Consider the following 18,715-nt stretch of genomic DNA (forward strand, 5'->3'; position numbering starts at 1 on the left):
AATATGTATCGTATTTTATCAGGGCTAAGATTTTCGAAATTTTTGTGATTTTGAAATTACTCCGCCTGAGACGTTACAAGTTCTTTTCAATGAGTTGTCCTAATTGGTGGCTGACTTTCCGGTAACCGAACACTCTATCATCGGTTGATTTCGGAGATTTACTGACGTCATTCAAAGTAGTTCATTTTGTTTTTTTTTTCATACATTTTTTTATAAACTTCGCCATAATTAAATGCTCTAATTTTTACCGCACGTAAGAAACATACTTTCATTTTTTTTATATTCAATTTATTTATCTTTTTTGCGTTCATTTTACAAAAATAAAATATCGTTTTTTATTCATATTTTGTTGATATTATTTTTTTACGCTTTTTGAGTCTTTTGTTTAGTTTTGTTTGGAAATTTACTGTATAATTTCAGTCCTCGGCTTATTAGTTTCGATTGTCCTTTTCTTGTTTTGGAATGTTTATTTATTTATTTATTTATTAACGGACATTGTCCATGTATACAATTTATAAGGTTTAAATATTACAATAAAAGAATAGTTTAAAACATTAAAAAAAAAAAAAAGAAAGAAGCATTGACAAACATAAGGGACATCGAGACAAGATCTGGACTAAGATGTTGTATGTGATATTGCTCTGATATTCTTGTATTATGTCTATGTTTATTACAATTTTTTTTCAAGTTGAAGTTCTTTGTCTACAATAATAGAAGTGGCTAACTCATGAATAAATTTTAAAGATTCTAGTTGAAAAACTTCATTTACATTTAATTGCTTAGTTTTTTTAGAGTTCTTTAGATGGTTTTAGATAAGGGAGGTCACATACTAGCGTCAATATTTTATTTTGCTTTCGTTGTAGTCTGTTTCAAATCCAACTTCCCGAGGCTCCGAACTTCCTTATTAGTATAAAGTTAATAAATACTAAAAAGTGACATATCTCAAAATATGACTTGCAAATAGATGCCTTTTTGCTTAAGAGGGAAGAATAGGTCATATACGTAGTGTTTAATTGTTAAATATAAGCTTCTTATATTTTTATGTATATAACTTACAGATTTTTTTTTTTATGCAGGTCACATAGTGGTCACATACATATTTGAAGTTTTGATCAAGAAAACATATTAAATACTACTGGCGACATCTATGTAATTGTTCTAACACGAATCACTGTCATTTTAATAGGTTTCTTTACATTATTTAATCGAAAGATGTCGCCGTAAGTCAAAGAAGAACATTATTTTTTATTTATTTGTACATTTTAACATAAATACTATTTTATGTTCACTTTGCCCAGCTAACAAGCGTACATTTGTTTTAATTACATGGCTTCATCAAGATAGTCTAAATCCAGTAGCTATAAAAATTTAAAAAAAAATTTTTTAGAAATAAATAAAAGAAAAAAGTAATAAAATTCAATAAAACGCAATTATTAGACAAACAAAAATGTATAATGTTAACATAAGTTGTGTCTATTGTTTTTCAAATTTAAAAATGAGCACCAAAAGTGATACAAAATGGTTAGGGTTAACGTCTTTCAAAAGACAATGTTCTGCTATACAGGATGTTGTGTTTGCTTTTACGTTATATTATTAAATATTTTATTTGATTACAAGCCTACAAAATGGAATATTTGGTTACAAAATAGAAAATATCAATTTAGATGTAGTCAAGTCTATTGAGGACCTCGTAGTTATCACGGACTGCAAACTTACCTTTAATGAACATATTGATAATATGATTAATAAGTCACTAAAACTCTTGGGGTTTGATAGCAGGACATCTAGTTAATTTACTATAAAATATGTTCACAGTTTAAGCACTATATTGCTCTTGTTCGTCCTCTTTTAGAATATGCCTCCGTGATCTGGTCTCCCTTTTATGCAGGCTGGATAAATCGCATCGAATCGGTGCAACATTGTCTGCTAAGAAAAGTAGCATGGATGATTGGCCTCGAGAGGGGAGACTACACTTACGGAGAAATGGAGTCAATGTTAAAAATCTCAAGTCAAAATAATAATGAGCTGTACCTTGATCAGCACGACACGAACTATGCTTGCATGCATCAATGTCCCGATTGTGTCGCATTGTAAACTCGAGACAAGATCTGGACTTTTTTGGCGTTAGCCTCTCTAGATTCACTAAGATAGACCAGATCTTGTCTTGAGGTAGTAATTATTCATTTTTTGTCTTAGTTTTAATTTTCTTTAGCAGTATTTTAATTCAATTGCACCTGTATGTATTATAAGGAAACATGTCTGCCATTGTTGAATGGACTAAATAAGTCCGTAAATAAATAAATCTGCTTGCGATATTTGCGCAGTACACGGTGAAGATTCTAAGAATTATTGACTAATTTGTTGCAAAATAATGCACGAGAATACATTATTGACTAATTTGCAGTATTATTTTGTGTCTTTTCGTTCAGAAAAAAAAGAACGGACACAATTTATGATAAAACAATTTATGATTTGAATAAATCCGTAGCACGTGACAACAACAAAATAAATTATTTTAATTAAATTACAAATTTAAAAGCTTCAATTAAATTAACTTAACAATAGAATCACCATGTAAAGCGCCCTTGAGGTATTTTATTACAAAAATGGCGCTATATAAGTTATCCATAATTAATTAATTAAAAAACCCAACAGAACCACCTTTTAAACGTATATTTCATGAAATCGAAACCAGAATCTCGAGCATGGCAGGCGAACGCGCCAACCACTACATTACTAGGCGGACTTTTTTCCACTTATTTTTACCTGAGAGCGGCTATCGAGCCAAAAACACTCGTTCAGGATTCCACTTCTATTTCACATGCATAACTAATAAATGATGCATCCCCGCCTATTCTAATAAAAGCGGAATCGAACCTTAATAAAATGTTGCAGTGACTATATGTCAAAGTTCTCTCTGTACTCTTATTTCTACTGTCCTTTTTTTGTAATATACTCAATATCACTATACAATCATTTATACACAATCCCACACAAATACAAACAAACACACCTCTACACCAAAGGCGAATCGTCAAAGTAAGCGATTATGCACAGCTTACCATTATATTTGACTTAAATTATAATAATTAACTATAACTTATTTGACATAAATTATAATAATTTATAGTAACCATGTTTATGGGAAAATATATAAAGTAATTGTTATTTATTATAAATCACCGTTTATATATTTCTACAAAAAAATATCTATGAAGTGCGCCCAGTCCATTCTCACTGAACGATAAAACTAGCCGATTACCTCAGCTTATTCTTCCATACAAAAAAGTACACTGTATTTTTCGTCTTTAACCCAAGTCGGATTTTTTAGTACTAAAACAAAATTGCAGATTACAAATATTTTTAGAAGATTCTCTATTTGGAAACTAGTATTTCGAACATTATTTCCGAAGGACTTTTTTTCTTTGATGGGATACCGTTGACATATTATGTATCACATAGGACAGGTGGCGTTCGCAGTGGCCGTTTTAGGCATTATTCATTTTAAAAGAAATCGGCCAGTGCTCAAGTCTTGACAGTACTGTCAATGACAAATCATAATGAAAATATCTGCTGAATGTCATTGTGGTATGTGTTAATAAACTTTTGTACAAGTTTAGCATTCTATTAAAATAGTGTAGATAAAAGCTACGTATATCGCGTGGTTAGTAATAATTGTTGTTTGAGTTGATTTTCACAGAACCACAGAAAAAGTAGTAATTTATAATAACATTACTTACATGTTATGTAAGTACTTATATGTAGTACAAATTAATGAACATTTTCAATAGATTACCTATAAAATAAAGCACGGCTCGCCACTGCTCTACACTTACTAACATACAAATACACATAAACACACCCTTTTATTGTACCACAATTTAATATTTTTACTTTTTATTCAGAAACTTCGCTGGTCTGTCTTTAAACCGTATCTTTTTCATGTTGTTATCATTGTCGACTGTTTGTTTCTGTAAAATAAATAAATAAATAACTGGATTCTTCATTTGCCCGGACCCACAAATTTCAATTTCATGCGTGAAAATAATAAACTTGAAATAATGACGTTCATCTAAAATTGAGTAATCAATTATACGTGTTTGTGTTTGTTCATAATATTTTTGCATACGCTAATTATTTTTAATGCTACAAGTGTATCTAGGTGCATTTTACTACGATCGCTATAATTCTGCTGATTTGGAAAGGAGGTTACGTAAATAATGTGGGTGAGCGTGAAAAGTATTTATTTTACAACAATTATAATAATAACCCAAGTATGACGAAAATCGGTTTTGATTGACGATGCACATAATGAAATATGTTTAAAAAATATTACTGAGATTATGGAGCTGATTCGAACGATAATCGGAAATGCCTAAAACTGGTGATAGCATGTGTCTCTTCAAATAAAATTAATATACATATTCCAATTACAATGACGTTTAATCGATAACGTTTTTTTTTTAGAATTAGAAAAAACTTTTAAGGTTTAATAAGCTTGAAATTTCTTTATAAAATCACTTTATTCTTTCAAACCTGAATTGATTCCTGAGAATACAAAAAATATGTTTTATTCTGTATGTACCTACTCAAAAAAGTATTGGAAAATTTCTGTTTTTTTTTTTTAAATTTATTTACTTTAGAAATTTTTATAATCAATCATTTTTTTTTTAATGGAACATGCGAAAATTTTTATTTTATCAAAACACATAATATTTCAAACATGGCTTAAATATTATTTATAATGACCATAGGAATTCGCTCCGAAACAAAAAAACCAGCCTGTAGCTCAATCACAAATAACTGGTTGGTTGGTTGGTAGTTCGAATCCCACTCTACCCCAACTCGATTCCATTTTCTAATAGTGAGTTATTTACAACTCGTTGAAAACGACCCTCAAAATTAAATATTTGCGTAAATCATAAGAACGCAAATATATCTTTTATAAAAAAAAAAAAAACTATCAACGTGCTAATAAGCGACGTGATACCAATTTCTCACCGTGGATGTTTATCGTATTCGCGATCACAAAGGAACATCCGTGAACACCTAATATTAAAAGTCAAAATGTTCACGTTTCGCGACGTATAATCCTGCTGCGCAATCACATATTTGAATTTCACCGGTGTAAATATGGAAAATATTCCAAAACTGCTATTTTAATTTATTTATTATTTATCATGCTATTTATTGCATTTAGCCGGCGGTTGGCAAGCCAAATGTCAAGAAAAGCAGTCGTCATAGTAATTGTAATTTAATTTTCCCTTTTTTGTATTAGATACTCCTTACATTTTTGCAAATGCAATATATTGTAATTTTTTTTAGTAAGCGCCGATTTTTCGCCTTTGAACTGCATTTATTTACGAGGAAAACAAAAAAAACAAATAGGCACGAGCGTTGACTTAGAGATTACACACGCGTTGACTTATGATCGCGATAACGTAAGCATGTTCAGTATTGTTCATCGTGATCGCTCAAATGCTTAGCTTGTTTTTAAGCGCGTCGATAGTTATTTGTGATTGAGCTACTGAAGCCAGCTGTGAAACTAAAAACCTGAATTTTGCCTGCAATGACGACTAATTAAATTAGCAGAAAAATAAAGAGACGTACTAAATAGAGTGGAAAACGCTGTTTGAACTTTACCTGAGTAACGCAATGATTATTGCGTCAATTGCTTGATAACATCATTATAGTAAATATTAGAAAAATAGTAAATTATCGAACTATTGGAATGTTTTCATTTAAATAATTAAAACGCAGATTAAAAAAATTACAAGGTCAATAAAATATCATTTAGTCTCGTATTTTAGGTAAATAAATAATAGCTTTTTCTTGACATCAAATACACATAGTAAAAACTCATTAATTTTGAATTGCACACGATAAGAGTTGATCTTACCTTTTAGAAGATCTGGAAATGTTTAATCAATTTAAAAAAAGGTAAACAAACATACAGTTTCGAAATCCAATTATTAAATTTTCAAACCACAATATTGTTTTCAATCCTTAACGAACAAATGTTAATAACAACAAAAACGGAACACAAAAAGTCGAGCTGAAAATAAAAGTCAATAAAACAAGACCAAATCATGCCATTGGAGGTCTAGCAACGCAGAAACTGTTAGGGATGTTCTCAAGACAGGTCATTTTATACAACACGATTTGTTGATGAATCATGGAAGATACTATACGATCAGTTAATGATGATGAAAAAGTCAAACGATGAACCAGAAAAACTGAAAACAATCCCTCATCAAGATGCCAAGAGAATGACAATAAATAAAATGATACAACTCAATACCGATATGTGTTGATTGATGTTTGAAAGATGTAAATGAAAGCAGATGAATAGAAAGTAAAAAAAAGTTTTATCCTTTCAAACAAAACAAAGCAGATATTTTAATAATAATTAACTAAAGTAACGCAAAAATACTATTCTACCGTGTGTGTTAAGTCTCAGCTCTAACACAGTTGTAGAATAAATCATACCTTTTTATGAAATACTCCAAAATGCTTTTTACCATGAACGAAAAGTTTTCTTGCACTTTATCGAACAATATGAGTGTTAATTATCTTTGAATGTCCATTATCAATAAAAAAAATATATATTAAAAGGCAGTAAGTAATTCTTAACAAAATTTTACAACTTTGGGGTTTTTCGCAACTAATATTTAATGCTGTTTTCACTTTACAATCCAAATCCATTTTTGGTAGGGTTTCATCAAGCCTTGAACATCTAAGTATACAATTATGTATGTTTATAATGTATAGGCCACAAACTGATTTTTAACATTTCGAATTCCTTAAAGAATTTAAGGAAGCATTGTTCATATGAAAAAAAACATGCGCATGGTGATAATAGAAAAATTTTATAGTCAAACTTACTAAAATACCAAATACCAGATAATACCCAAATGCATGCACCAATACCTCTCATTCGTAATCGTAAAATAAATCTTAGATTTTGATTAAAAGGAGTAAAACGGGGGTGGTATTTTTGTATATAAAAAAAAAAGTTTGGGCTAGAATAAACAGGCAATTTAAATGAATGATGTAGATATTTATGAAAATGTTTTGAAGAGAATTAAGAAATTAAAATATGTATATGTAGTGATTCGATGGGCACGTGATAGTTAGTTAACTCACATGCTTTTCGAAAAATTGAAAATAGTTAGTCAGGGTTTTGAGTTGATTGATGAAAACGTCCAAATTAAATGTAGACAAAACAACAGTAATTATTATTTTAAACCCATGGAATTCACGCAGGCTACAGGCCCAAGTAAAAACTCACGATAAACACCAGAATATAACTAAACGTAATAACTTTTCAATCAATTCAATGAAGATATACTAATTGACACGCGCACATCAAAAATGATTGGATCCGAATATTTGGATCTACTCCAAATATTAAAATAAACATATGAGTCGCGCTATCAAAAAATGATTTACAGCAAAATTGAGTGATTTGCTCAATTAAACATCTAACTGAACAACAACACATATTCTTTGTAAACAACTAAAGACTTTTTTTAATGAAATAAAACCATTTTTTTTTTTAAAACTACACTTTTATATTACCATTTTGAAATGAAGTTTTAATTTGTCTGCAAGTCTGTGTCACTAACAGCACTGGGTAACAACATTTAATTAATTAATAGAATGGTTTCTGGAATGGTTTGATGCACTTGTCTATAATTTACGAAGTTGTTAAGCAACAAATTTACGTTTGCTTTAAATTTAATGATAATTGATGACTTCCGGTATTGGACAAAAAAAAACAAGTGTCTCCAAAAATTTTGAATTAAAACGTTTTTCAAATAAATTTACGAGATAATAGCATAAAAATATTTCAATTACAAACAAAAGTTTTCATGTTTGAATATGTTTTGCACCTGTGCCTTGAATAATGCATGTTGTTAAATACGGAATGACTTGAACATTTAAAATCCTTTGAGCAGTTCACTGTGTATTTTTATGCCGCTAATAAAACTAGAAAATAACTCAAAACTTTTAAATGTCCTCTGGTGTTCTCAAGGGTTTTTACTTAGGCCCCTCTTAAAACCGTTGGTTCGAATTAGATCCCGTGCTACGATGGAGGCTAGGGGAATGGCATTCTTATGAGGGAAGGGTGGGAGCAAGCTGCTATTCATCAGGCTGGAGACACCTACTCTGTTGTTGTCCGTAGGCAGCGATAAAGACAGCATGGCGAGTCCCACGCGCCGTAAGCCCGCCTGCACGCCCTGCGTCGCAAACACACAAAAGAGTCAGAACAGGAAAACCATTGGAGAAAATACGAAAAACATAAATTACTTAAGATACACTGCTAAAGCATTACAATTCAGATTTGTTTTGAATAAAAAAACAGAAAAGTCACTTAATGATGTTTAATATATACTAAATGTTATTAAATATTAGTATACGAGTATAAGCACTTACCGACTTTTCTATGTCTACTGGTTTTGAGGACTCCCCGTCTCTTCGTCAGGACACCAATTGAATCGGCATGCAAAACCCACTATACACCTTCACCATAGTTGTTACACAAAAATATAAAACCAACAAGACATGCATTTGAATAAGCACGTGCAACGTGCATTGATTAGAACAAACATGCACTGTAATAACCTAATGGTTATGAAGATATTTTATGCTGCGGGAGAAATTGTTAAAAAATGAGGTAGGGGATGAAGAAACTCACGTTCCTCCCTCTTTTTTCAACTATTTCTCCCAGAACATAAAATATGTTCATAACCTAATCAGTGCTTGTTTGTCCTAATCAATGAATGTGCTTTTATATTTTTGTGCAACAACTATGGTGAAGGTGTACAGTGGGTTTTGCAAGTCGGTTTAATTGGTGTCCTGACGAAGAGACGTGTACGTCACAAAATCGGTAGACATAAAAAAGGCGGTAAGTGGTTATACAAAAATATTTAATGAAATTTAGTAAAATGTTTTAAATATGGTTTATGCTATTTTGGAAATTTTCGGCTACAAACCAAATATGTTGATATGACCTATGTATAAAATGAAAACTAAAAATTGATACATAAAACAACACACCTCTCAAAATTGTACTTTAAGGCTGTAGTCTGAAAAAAAAGTTAATCTTACAATTTTGCTATTTTACAACTTCGTTCTTTCAAAATTGGGATATTAAATAGAAAAACAATAATAATCATTACATATAAACACTAATTTTCTAAGGTATTTCTGTTACAAAAACACACATTAAAAATAAACATTAATAATTTTCGACCGGCAGATTACGCCTCTTAAAGTTTAGACTAAACATAGGGTACTGCAGGTTAAAAAGTTTCAATTTTTTTTCACCTAAAACTTTAAAGTTAATTTTGCTATCAAAAATTCTGTATGCGGTGGGTAAGAATAGATATTTCAACATTGTATATTTGTCACTCTCTTTCAGATGCCTCCCCGATCAGTGCAAAAAAGACAACTGCGCGACGAACTGATTTTCCAAAAAAAAACGACAGAATCGGCGTTTCGCTGTCCCGTTTTCCGCACCTCAAAACTGAACCGATTTTTTTCTTTTTCAGAATACAATTTATTAATACCTTATCCGATTTTTAAAATTATTAATCATATTTGTATACCTTACGTTCGAAGACGGCAAATAAAACTGCGCGCTTATTGGATTTTTCGATGGTCCTAGCAAAAAAAAATTGTCGAAAAAGCAAAACCATAGAAACTGTATTTTTTTAAAATTCATTAGTTATATACAGATTCCCTGGTATTAAGGTGACTATAAACAAAACTATGAAACTCATTATTCATAGATTATAATTTTTAAATTGAAAAATACTATTTTTACGTTTATTTTCAATGGAAATTTTACAAAACTTGGTTTGCGGAAACTTTACACTATATTGATTGTAACAAATACCATAACAATATAATTTTAGTCTTTTTCACAAAATGGTGTATACAACAAAAAAATTGATCAAACTTCCATTGAAAATAAACGTGAAAATCATATTTTTCAATAAAAAATTATAAAAGACACCTAACAATAATTTGTTTCATATTCACCTCAAATATATGTATACTTATTTATGCAATAAATTTATAAAATAAAATGAATAAATAGAAACAATGCAATGGTGTATTTTTTTTAAAGAGAAATATTAAGTTCTTATTATTTACAAAAATATTTAAATTTTCAGACCATTTCCTGAAAGTCGTAAATAACTTTTGTTGGAAAATGGATATCGAGTTGTGGTAGAGTGGGATTCGAACCTCAGACCTTTGGCCCGCTAATCCACAATACTAGTGTGGTATAAACAAATAATTTCTCTAGTGCCATAATAAAGTGAGAAAATACAGGAATCTTTTTGAATGAAGAAAAACCGGACCGCGTTCCTCTTAAAATGATTGGTTTTATCTAATGGTTTGTACTAATGACGCGATTTTGAAAGAACGACGTTTCGAAACGGCAAAATCGTACGATTTCCTTACTTTTTATCAGATTGTAAAAATAAAAATAATAATATAAAAACATCACAACCTTACATAAATAATTCCTTTGAATGGTTTCTTCCGGTATTTTTTGTGGAAAAACTCTTGAACAATGTTTAATTTAGGTACTGAGATATTTCTTGAAAGCATTCAAAATACTTTTCTCGTGAAAATACGTAAAACCTTGATAGAAATTAAGTTTGAAACTACACTTGGATTAAGTTTTCAGTTCGAAAACTTAACTGTTTTGCATGAAATTTATTCTGAATAATGATATTCTCTTTAATATCAGTATGCGAGCGGTAAACTCATATTTGATTTTTTAATTATTGGTATTATGGTTATTGATTTAAATTGTTTCAGCATCATTTTTAAGCAAGGTCCTGCCTAAACACAGGAATTTCCCAGCTAGTCGGGACATACAGAGTAATCTTTGAACCCTGTCATACCCGAAACCACAATGATCAGTATGGGCAAGAAAACATATTAGCATATTTAAAAGAATATTTAGAACCAAGTTTTAAAAAATAAAAAATATTAAAAAAACAAGTGGTTGCTTACTTCTGGAGGGGAGAAGTGAGGGGAGCGCGGCGCAGTATCATATTCCCCCCTCCTCGTTTCTCCTCTGCAGAAGTAAGCAACCATTTGCTTTTTTTATATTTTCTTTTTTTAAATTTTATTCGTTCTAAAAAAATAATTTAATGTGCCAATATGTCTTCTTGCTCATACTGATCATCGTGGTTTCGGATGTGATAGGGTTTAATGAACATCCTGTATATATTGTTTTTATTTAAATCAAACTATGGTAAAAAAAATTATTTGTTAAAAACAAAGATGTTTTATTAATTTAATTATAATGAATAACAACAAAGTTAGTGCTTCAAATTCTTCTCACTTCTTACCTTCTTAGAATATCATACCCTCAATTTTAAATCAGAAAATATAATGTCACATGAGTTAAGTTAGAACGTCAGTTAAATTTACAATTGTAAAGCGCCCTTGAGGTGATTTTTCACAAAAATAGCGCTTTTTTTTTTTTTTAATAAAAAGTAATATTTGCGTTCTTATGATTTACACAAATATTTAATTTTGAGGGCCATTTTCAACGAGTTGTAAATAACTCACTATTAGAAAATGGGAATCAAGTTGGGGTAGAGTAGGATTCGAACCACGGACCTTTGGTCCGTGAGTCCGAGACACTAGCCACAGGACCACAACCCGATTGTAAAGAATTTATAAATCAGCCAATATTAATATAATTATTAATACAAATATAATGATTTTGATAAAATTATAAATAAAATTCCTTGGTTTAGTTTCACTTTGTTTAATTTGACCAACGATCGGATTCGCCCAAGTACGCAACTTGAGGACTGCTAATTTTTTAACAACATTTTCAACTTTTATATTATACCATTTCTTATTACAAGAAAATAAAATGAAGAAATAAGGCGCCGAACCGGAGTCGTAGATCTCATGGGTCGTGCAGAAAAATTAAAATGGCAGTGGGCAGGGCACTTGGCGAAGCAAAATGATCAGGAGGACACTCAGAATTTGAAAAATGACCAGGGGGAAACAAAAGAGGTTGTTTTATTTATTTATTTATTAATGAAATCAAACAGTCTTTATATAAAACAAGGTACAAAAGAACAATTTAAAAAAGTAAGACCAATTACAGATTTCACACTAATGAATGCAGAATAGGAGAAAAAGAATTGAATTCTAAAAAAGTAAAATTGAAAATATAACATAAAAAGTTCGTAAGAAGGAGAAGACATTGTAAAGCTACTCTACTTTCCTCCCTCTCTCTCTGCTTCCATGAACATTTCAATTTAATTGTAAAAAATCACAACCAACAATAAATTATTCGATGCAGGTAGTAGATGTAGGTAAGTATAAATTAAGAGTTGAAATCAAATGTTTAAAATTAAAAGCAAAAGTTAAAATTAAAATGAAGAGTTTAAATTAAAATTAAGTTAAAGGTTTACATTAAAAGTTAAAATTAAAATTAAAAAGTTAAAATTGAAAGACAAAATTAAAAATCAAAATAAAAGTTAAAAGTTGATGAAGGACATAAAATGAGGACACTGTAGCATCATAGATTCTTCTAGATATTTTGCTCAACCGATTTCAAAAAATAAAAAGGTTTTTAATTCGTGGTGTGCTCACTCAGAAAAAATGTAGGATATGTCAGTGGTCTCTAAAGAATTTGTTTTTATTAAATGTGGTTAAACTGCATTCATAGCTCAAAACAGCCATATTTATTTATTTATACGCCCTACGGGCTTTTACATTTATTGGTAATACATTCAAGTGCAGCAGAGTAACATAAGTATAAACAAATAAAATTAAGAATAGTCCAGAAGGAGCGTAGAATCATATTTGAATACATCGGACTGTGTCCAATAATTTCCCCACTCACACACTTTCGCCGCGCGCATACTTGAAGTCACCGAGTAATATTGCCAACACAAATGTAAGGTAAAAAAAAAACAATTTATTGATTTCTTTAAAATTTTATTGTGCACTCGGAAACATTGATTGACACAACAGAGTAGATAAGTAAAGGGTCATTTGATAAGAGTAATTAAATTAATGAACTTTGAACTTAAAATATAAAACAAATTTTATTTGACATAAAACGGATATTTTTATATCATGTTATATAAAATTTTATGTTTTAAAGATAATTTCGGCCAAATGTCCACCACGGAATTGAAGAAATATGGACGTTCAAAGATGGGCAAAATAGTGAATGTTACACAGTGTGTAAAGGGGTTAAATAAACAAGCCAATAACGGGTCATAAGCTCTGTTAATACCTAGACTTCCATATTTACTTCTATAAAGTGTTCTCTAATCCTGTTGTAATTTGTAAATAATACTTTTATTACATTACTGAATTTTTCAAGAAACATCAAAAATCTTTATCAACCAACATATTCACTGTTTTTCTATAAATCCAATAATACCCGAGAAGTTAACACGTAGTTTTGTAGTTAAGGAATTACTACTGGGATCGATATTGCAGAATATAGGGTCTATCCTGTTCCTTAGGGAATTTTTACCTGTAAAAACACACAAAACAGCAAGAATAGATTTCGCTACCCTTAATTCTGACCGCGTACCCAACTCCCCAAATTTTTTTTATCCCCTGATTTAAAATGTACAAGAAAGATACGAAGAGAATTTTAAAGCCAAAAACAAGGAAATTCTCTAAACAATGGATATAATACCAACAAGAAAACAACTTGTTTTATTTATAAAGACTAAAATGTGGCAGTGACTGTTCGTCTTTAATTGCCCCACTGCAAAGAACATTTTTTTAATGTTTAATAAATACTATATTTATTAAGAGAATAACATTTGATTTTATTGATTATTTTTTCATGTGTTTCACATTTTTTATTCTTTTGCACCTTCTGTACATATTAAAAAGAGAAATTTTTTGGCTACATGTTATTTTTTTATCGAAGCCCGATGATAGTTTGAAATAAGGCCAGACCCAATAAAAAATATATACTTACAGAGTCACAAGTATAAGTTGGTAGTAATAAATTAATACATTACATTACATAAACTTATTTTTTATGAGATTTATCTAAATTTTTTTTTGACGCTTACAAACCCCAAAGTGATACTCTGTAGCAATGCTGAAAGTCATAAAAAGTGGTATAAGAGAGACTATTCTAAAAGTAAAAGCGTTTTGTGAAAGGGAACTAAGAAATATTGGGTCATAATTTCCTTTTAAAAAAATGAATGCTCGCGTTGGTGCTATGATCGGTAAGAGTTGTCACAACTTAAGATTAATTGCCCTAATTTTTAAAGACTTTTTTCATAGATTTTTATAAAAATAAAATTAATATGTTTGTGTAAATGTTTTTTATAAATTTATTAATCCAAATTTCTTTATCGAACTAATGTTTTTTTGTATGTGTATCTAAACGATCTGTTCAGAGAATTACCCTAGAGGCTTTTTCAACAAAAATAACAACTCCTATAAAGAAGAGGAAAAAAAAACATGAAAATTGACAGCATTGATTAAGGTGCCATCAGACAAAAATCAGGAGTTTCATATAGTAAAAAAGGAAGTACCTACTTTTCCGAAACTGTTTATTGATCTGAGAAACGATATTAATTTTGGAGGAAGCCGCAAAACTTTAAGAATGATTCTTCAGGAAATAAACATCAAATTTAAAAAATGACACTAAAAAAACAATTATGATGGAAAGGAATGATTCCAGTACAGAGACATTTGTTATTCTGGATGTCCATGGTATTCTCAGCATTCAACGCCAACACCACATCTCAAAGGCAATATTCTCTCCTGCTCACGTAATTTAACCGTCCACATTTCTGCTCCATATGAGAATATTAGAAACACAAACGTCCGCACTGTGTACATTTTAGTTTCCTTCAACCTTGCCGAATGCCAATTCCCCCAATCTTGTCAAATTTTAGTCAGTTTAGTTAGGTCATTTTGGCATTTTTTTGCTATTAAGAAACCTGCATTCTACACAGCTGATAATATAGGAACATTGTTAAAAATCAAAAAGATTAAGTCCTTAAATATAATAAATTTGGCACACACCAATTAAATTGTAATGAATGCGATTCAATCTACATTGGAAAAACTAAAAGAATCATTAAAATTAGAGTACAAAAACACTTAAGGTGTTTTTTTTTCCAAAAATTTTAGCAAAGACAATGGATTAAAAGTTCTTCATGTTGAAAATAAAATATTAAAATTAGACAACATAAAAAATCTTAGAAATTAAAAAAGCAATAAATAGAGATGTGTTCAGAAAATAACAGGAATTTTTAAATATCGCGGGTTTGGAGAGTACGATTGTATTTTTTTAATTTTAACCAACCCGTTATAAAATTATAAAATTAACTACATATATTGTCTTTAATCCTTCTGTCTAGTTTCAAAGGTTTGAATCCCCCTCACTCCACAAATCCCATCTTTACAAGAAGAACATGATTAAAAGGCTTGACTTTTTACCTTTATATGTCTAGATTTAATATTGAGTAGAAACTGTTAAAATAAAATAGGAAAAGATCCATTAGTAAATTACACTTCAATAAAGAAGCTTGTGAAACTTTGAAACCAGTGGGTAGAAGAAAAAAAAAGTTGTTTTAAAGAAAGTTGTTTTAAAGTCAGTTAGGATGCGTACGGATTGATGAATGGATCAGGCCAAATATATAGAAATATAATATTGATGTTTTTTGTTGATATTTCTTGATAAAACTCCATAGTTAATGATTATAATAAAATTATAAATAAACTTATCAATGAAACTTCTTGGTTAAGTTTTACTTTGTATTATTTTGACCAACGAGCGCTTTTGCCTAAGTGGGCATCTTCAAAACTGGTGAATTGTTTACAACTTTACAGTTTTTACACTATTCTTAACATATTTTGGAGATACGATCAAATAAGTATTTGAACAGGGGACAGAAACATAAATATTTACAACTAGTTAGCTACACATTTCATTTTTAGGAGTTTTTGGACCGAAATTGGGATGAAGCTTTAATATTTAAAGGTGGGAAAAGAAAAGATAGAAATATGTTTAAATTTATTATTTTTATTTTTTTATTTTCGTTTGTGAGTTTAATGTGTTTTTATTATGTTTTAAATGTGCTTGAGAGCATGATTTAATTATGTTATGAATTTTTAAAGTTTGTTAATTTTGGAATTACTCTACGTGTGACGTCACAAGTTCTTTTCAGTGAGTTGTTATGATAGATGGATTGGCTTCCCGTAAACCGGAAATCTATCACAAGTCTCTATCATTGGTTAATTCGGTAGAACTAGTGACGTCGTTCAAAATATTATGTATTATCAATGTTTTTTTTTCATGTTTTCAAGAAACTTCGTCGTACAATGAAATGCTCTAATTTTTACTGAGTTTAAGAAAACGTCGTTTTTATATCCAATTTCCCGTTGCACTGTACTTCCTCATTAACATACGCCATGATTATGTACATCAGTTTGAACAAACATTCGATATTTTCAATAAAAAATCTGTTATGAATTAAAAATGTAGTCTCATTCTTTATTTTTAGAAAAAATATTATTAAATTTAACTTTGTTTTCTTGGATACGTAAGGCATACTTCAAAGTTATATAAAATGTGTGCTTCGGCACGTGACACCCCAGTGAGGGAAAATTATCTTTAATGAAAAAAAAGTAATATATCATTTATAAAAGAACAAATAGATAAATAAACAAATAAGTTTTAAATGCTCTCAAATAAAGCAATTAGAGTTATCTTGAAAAAAACACACAAATAATAAAGTTGAACAAACGAGAAAATATTTGAGCTGGATAGAAATAAAAAATAAATTAAATAGTGTATTTGTATTTATACATACAGCCTGTAACTGGGAGGGTGGATCATCGGTGGCAGAGCGACGGAAGACCTCAATGCCTATCGATTAAACCCCCATGTTTCCTCCGCGATATTCAGTCGTTTAAAAGTTAGTCGGATTTTTAAGAAATTTCAGTAAAAGTCCGATTTTAGACTGGATGTCCCAAGTGTAGCTAAACTATTAAGTCTACGATCGTATTTTTTTTCCTAAGTAGCTCAATAGTAGGCCTTTTTTTAACAATACAGTTTTAAGTCGTTATTTGATTTAATTCTAAATAAAAATAATAATCACAAAAAATCTGCAAACTTAATTTTTCAACAAATTTTTAAATGCTCTAAAAAAATTTTTCACAAAAAAAAATTAACAACCTATTTTAAAAACTACTCTTATTTATGGAAAAGTAATCCTTAAAATTTCATTTGGCTAGTGCTAGAGCATCATGTAAAAATGTAAACTTGAATTTTGCAAGTGCTTAAATCAATATTTTTTCAGTGCATCAATGACGTACTTAAAAAGATATTTTGCCTATATTGGTTCGACTACGCAACGATACTTAGTAAATAAACAAATTTGCTTGATAAAAGGATGGAATTGTGTTAAATTAGAAGTACAAATACGTGTGGTTTGTACGGTCGTAGATTTAATAGTTTAGTAGAAATCGCTCTGCCACCAATGATCCACCCTCCCAGTTACAGGCTGTATATTGTACATACAAAAAGTGTTCAATAATCTGATGCCAGAGTAGTTAGTAGATTTTTATACAATAAAGGCTAATATTACAAATTGTCTTACAAAGCGCATGGATGGATATGATTCTAATAACAAAATAGTTTTTTTTTTAAATTTATTTATTTAATGCATAATTGAAATAAATAACTAAATACGTTAAGCCATTAAAAGTACTGAAAGCCATATTGAATATCAGAGAAATCGTTTAAAAAATGCTAATAATCGTAACAACGAAATAAAGTAAATTAAGGACCAAAGGTCCGTGGTTCGAATCCTACTCTACCCCAACTTGATTCCTATTTTCTAATAGTGAGTTGTTTACAACTTGTTGAAAATGGCCCTCAAAATAAAATATTTGGGTAAATCATAAGAACGCAAATATTTATTTTTATAAAAAAAAAATTAAAAAAAGCTGAATAAATTGAATCCGGTTGTGGTCCCGCGGCTAATGTTGTGGGAAGCGGTGTTAAATGGTGTTGATAACACCGTTTTCCTAGGAAACCACACTCTAGTCACCGTTACGACGGCTGTCCACCGCATCACCGTTCACTACGGCCGTTAAAATACGGGGACCGCTGTCCTAGGAAACCCTAGCTTTATGGATCAAAGGTCTGAGAATTGAAGCGCACTCTACTCGATCTTCTAATAGTGAGTAATTTAAAACTCATTAAAAATGCCCCCCAAAATTGAAATATTTGGGTGAATTATAAGAACGCAAATACATCATCATTCCCTTTCCGCACAAATGGTGCGTGGGGCACTGGATTGGTACAATAATCGCAGCGTATCTTGATCAATTTAGATACATGAAGGTAAGGTGATCAATGAAATATTTTAAACCATTTAAATTTATTTCAACAGATGGAGACACCGGGATGGAGAATACCTCAAATAAGGGATATGGAAGTCTAGGCATTTACAGGGCTTATGACCTGTCATTGGCTGGTTTAAGTGGCCATTTTACACACTGTGTAACATTCACCATTCTGCCCATGTTTGAACATCCACATTTCCTCAAAACTTCCATCTGTTGACTTTTGTGAAGTAAAAGAGCTGAAACCTTTATCACGTGGGTGAGATTCATCCGGCTGAACCAAATCACCTACTAGGCAACGCCTGAAAACAATTTT

At 30.2% G+C, this 18,715-nt stretch overlaps 1 protein-coding gene across 1 annotated transcript in view; it reads right to left on the minus strand.

The window, feature by feature from the left end:
• The window catches only part of LOC148283963 (transient receptor potential cation channel trpm-like), a 280,960-nt gene that overhangs the window by 240,161 nt on the left and 22,084 nt on the right, over positions 1-18,715 (minus strand). The window contains exon 3 of the mRNA XM_088242886.1: positions 8,172-8,243. Within this exon, the coding sequence (XP_088099012.1) occupies positions 8,172-8,243 (72 nt within the window). The remainder of the gene's footprint in view (positions 1-8,171; positions 8,244-18,715) is intronic.

This window comes from Micrasema longulum, unplaced genomic scaffold (assembly GCF_059751315.1).
Source record: "Micrasema longulum isolate JH-2025_06_02 unplaced genomic scaffold, ASM5975131v1 h1tg000174l, whole genome shotgun sequence".
NCBI classification, from domain to species: domain Eukaryota; kingdom Metazoa; phylum Arthropoda; class Insecta; order Trichoptera; family Brachycentridae; genus Micrasema; species Micrasema longulum.